The sequence below is a fragment of the Rhizophagus irregularis genome, chromosome 28 (assembly GCF_026210795.1).
Source record: "Rhizophagus irregularis chromosome 28, complete sequence".
Lineage (NCBI taxonomy): Eukaryota > Fungi > Glomeromycota > Glomeromycetes > Glomerales > Glomeraceae > Rhizophagus > Rhizophagus irregularis.
Window position 1 is genome coordinate 896782 of NC_089456.1, and position 1685 is coordinate 898466.

At 39.6% G+C, this 1685-nt stretch overlaps 3 protein-coding genes across 3 annotated transcripts; all 3 read left to right on the forward strand.

Moving 5' to 3' along the window:
* On the forward strand, window positions 1-375 carry OCT59_018853 (uncharacterized protein; the record flags this gene model as incomplete). The annotated part of the gene is made up of 1 exon (XM_066135653.1): window positions 1-375. One exon carries the CDS (start codon window positions 1-3, stop codon window positions 373-375), a length of 375 nt encoding a protein of 124 aa, XP_066004919.1.
* Window positions 376-533: 158 nt separating this feature from the next.
* OCT59_018854 (uncharacterized protein) lies at window positions 534-946 on the forward strand (the record flags this gene model as incomplete). Its single annotated transcript, XM_066135654.1, has 2 exons — window positions 534-630; window positions 690-946. 2 exons carry the CDS (start codon window positions 534-536, stop codon window positions 944-946), a joined length of 354 nt encoding a protein of 117 aa, XP_066004920.1.
* Window positions 947-1325: 379 nt separating this feature from the next.
* On the forward strand, window positions 1326-1685 carry OCT59_018855 (uncharacterized protein; the record flags this gene model as incomplete). Its single annotated transcript, XM_066135655.1, has 1 exon — window positions 1326-1685. One exon carries the CDS (start codon window positions 1326-1328, stop codon window positions 1683-1685), a length of 360 nt encoding a protein of 119 aa, XP_066004921.1.

Below are 1685 nucleotides of genomic sequence, written 5' to 3' on the forward strand. Positions count from 1 at the left end.
ATGTCAACACATCAAGCAAGAAGTGCCCAACACAGACAAGTCACCCGATCAGTTCTAGCTGAACTCAAGCAGGTACCTGTCGAGTCCATCCCATATCCCCGCTCAAATGCAAAATTGCAGGAATATGAGGATGAGATCCGCCAAATCCGTGAAGCACAAGCGGCGGTAACCAATGAAGAGATAACCCGCATGATGCAAATTGATCCAGACCCACATTATGAGGTAGTCTTTGAACGTCGTGATCAGGTACGTATAGGAAAGGAGTTAACAGACTCAAACTTTACTGATGTTGCTATAGGAACACCTGGAGACGTACGACTACGCTTCATTTCTTACAGCACACAGTCAAACAATCCAGAATATTCTTCAGGATGAAAGAAATCGATTGGGATCAATAAAAGTAAGAATTGGAATATTTGCCACAATAAGACGTTTGATTCTTACCTTCAAGAGGGATTATTCGGGAGACAGAATTTAGAAGAAGATGATGAGAGTATATCTACAGATATAACATACCATTTAAAACTCGCAATATGCCAATCCTACCATCAACAGATATTAATGGTACATTTAACTTTGCATTAGCAAGAATCATGCAGAAAGTAGAAGACTATGTAAATTACGGATCAGGTTAGAATTCTATCGTGTAGAAAAAATATTTATGAAATCTCGCAATTTCACACCTTGAGGAAGCAGGATATATACGGCTCAAAGATCTGCCACGAAAAAGGGAGTAGTAAATCCAGCTAATGATGACGACAAATGCTTCCAGTGGGCAATCCTAGCAGCATTACATCCAGTAGAAAAGAACGCAGAAAGAATTTCCAAGTATAAGGAGTATGTAAATGAGTTAAACTTTGAAGGTATCGAATTTCCAGTACAAGCTGATGAGGTAATTCTAAGAAGATTTGAGCGACAGAACCCAACTATCCCTCTGCATTTGTGAATGGCGTGACCACCGCCTATGCCCAATATACGTTACCGATAGGGATGATGCAGAGGGCCATAAAATAATAGATTTAGTACTTATCAGTAACGGGAAAAGCAGCACTATTGCTGGATTAAGAATATGAGCCGTTTAGTAAATAAACGTACAAAAGATGGACATGCAACATTTGTCTGCCGATGGCGATCTCCCACTTCACACATCAACAAGAAATCCACGACAAACATGTAGCAATATGTCGAGGATTAAAGAAAACCCCACAAGCAGACCGAATGCCATCAGTAAAGAAAGGAAATGATATATACGAATTCAAGAACTGGAAACGCCGCATGCAAGTCCCATATTACTTTGTTGCAGACTTTCAAGCCCTCCCCAAGTAATGGACATACCACCCACAGATGAAGACAAAGATAAGAAAACCAAGAAAGTACAAGAGCAAATCCCCTGCTCATACTCGTATATTAAGGTAAGATATGATGGTGTAAGTGAATCACAGAAGATATTTACAGGAGAAAATGCAGCACAAAAATTTGTAATCGAAATGCTAAATGAGGCTGAAGCAATCCATAATGAATTCAGAAACCCAATGGAAATGATGCCGTTAACAACCCAAGAGCAAGCAAGTTATGATAATGCAATAAACTGCTGGATATGTCGTAACCCCTTAAATGGAAATAAAGTAAGAGACCACTGCCATATTACAGGAAGGTATCGATGCAGCACATTAGTATGGATGTAA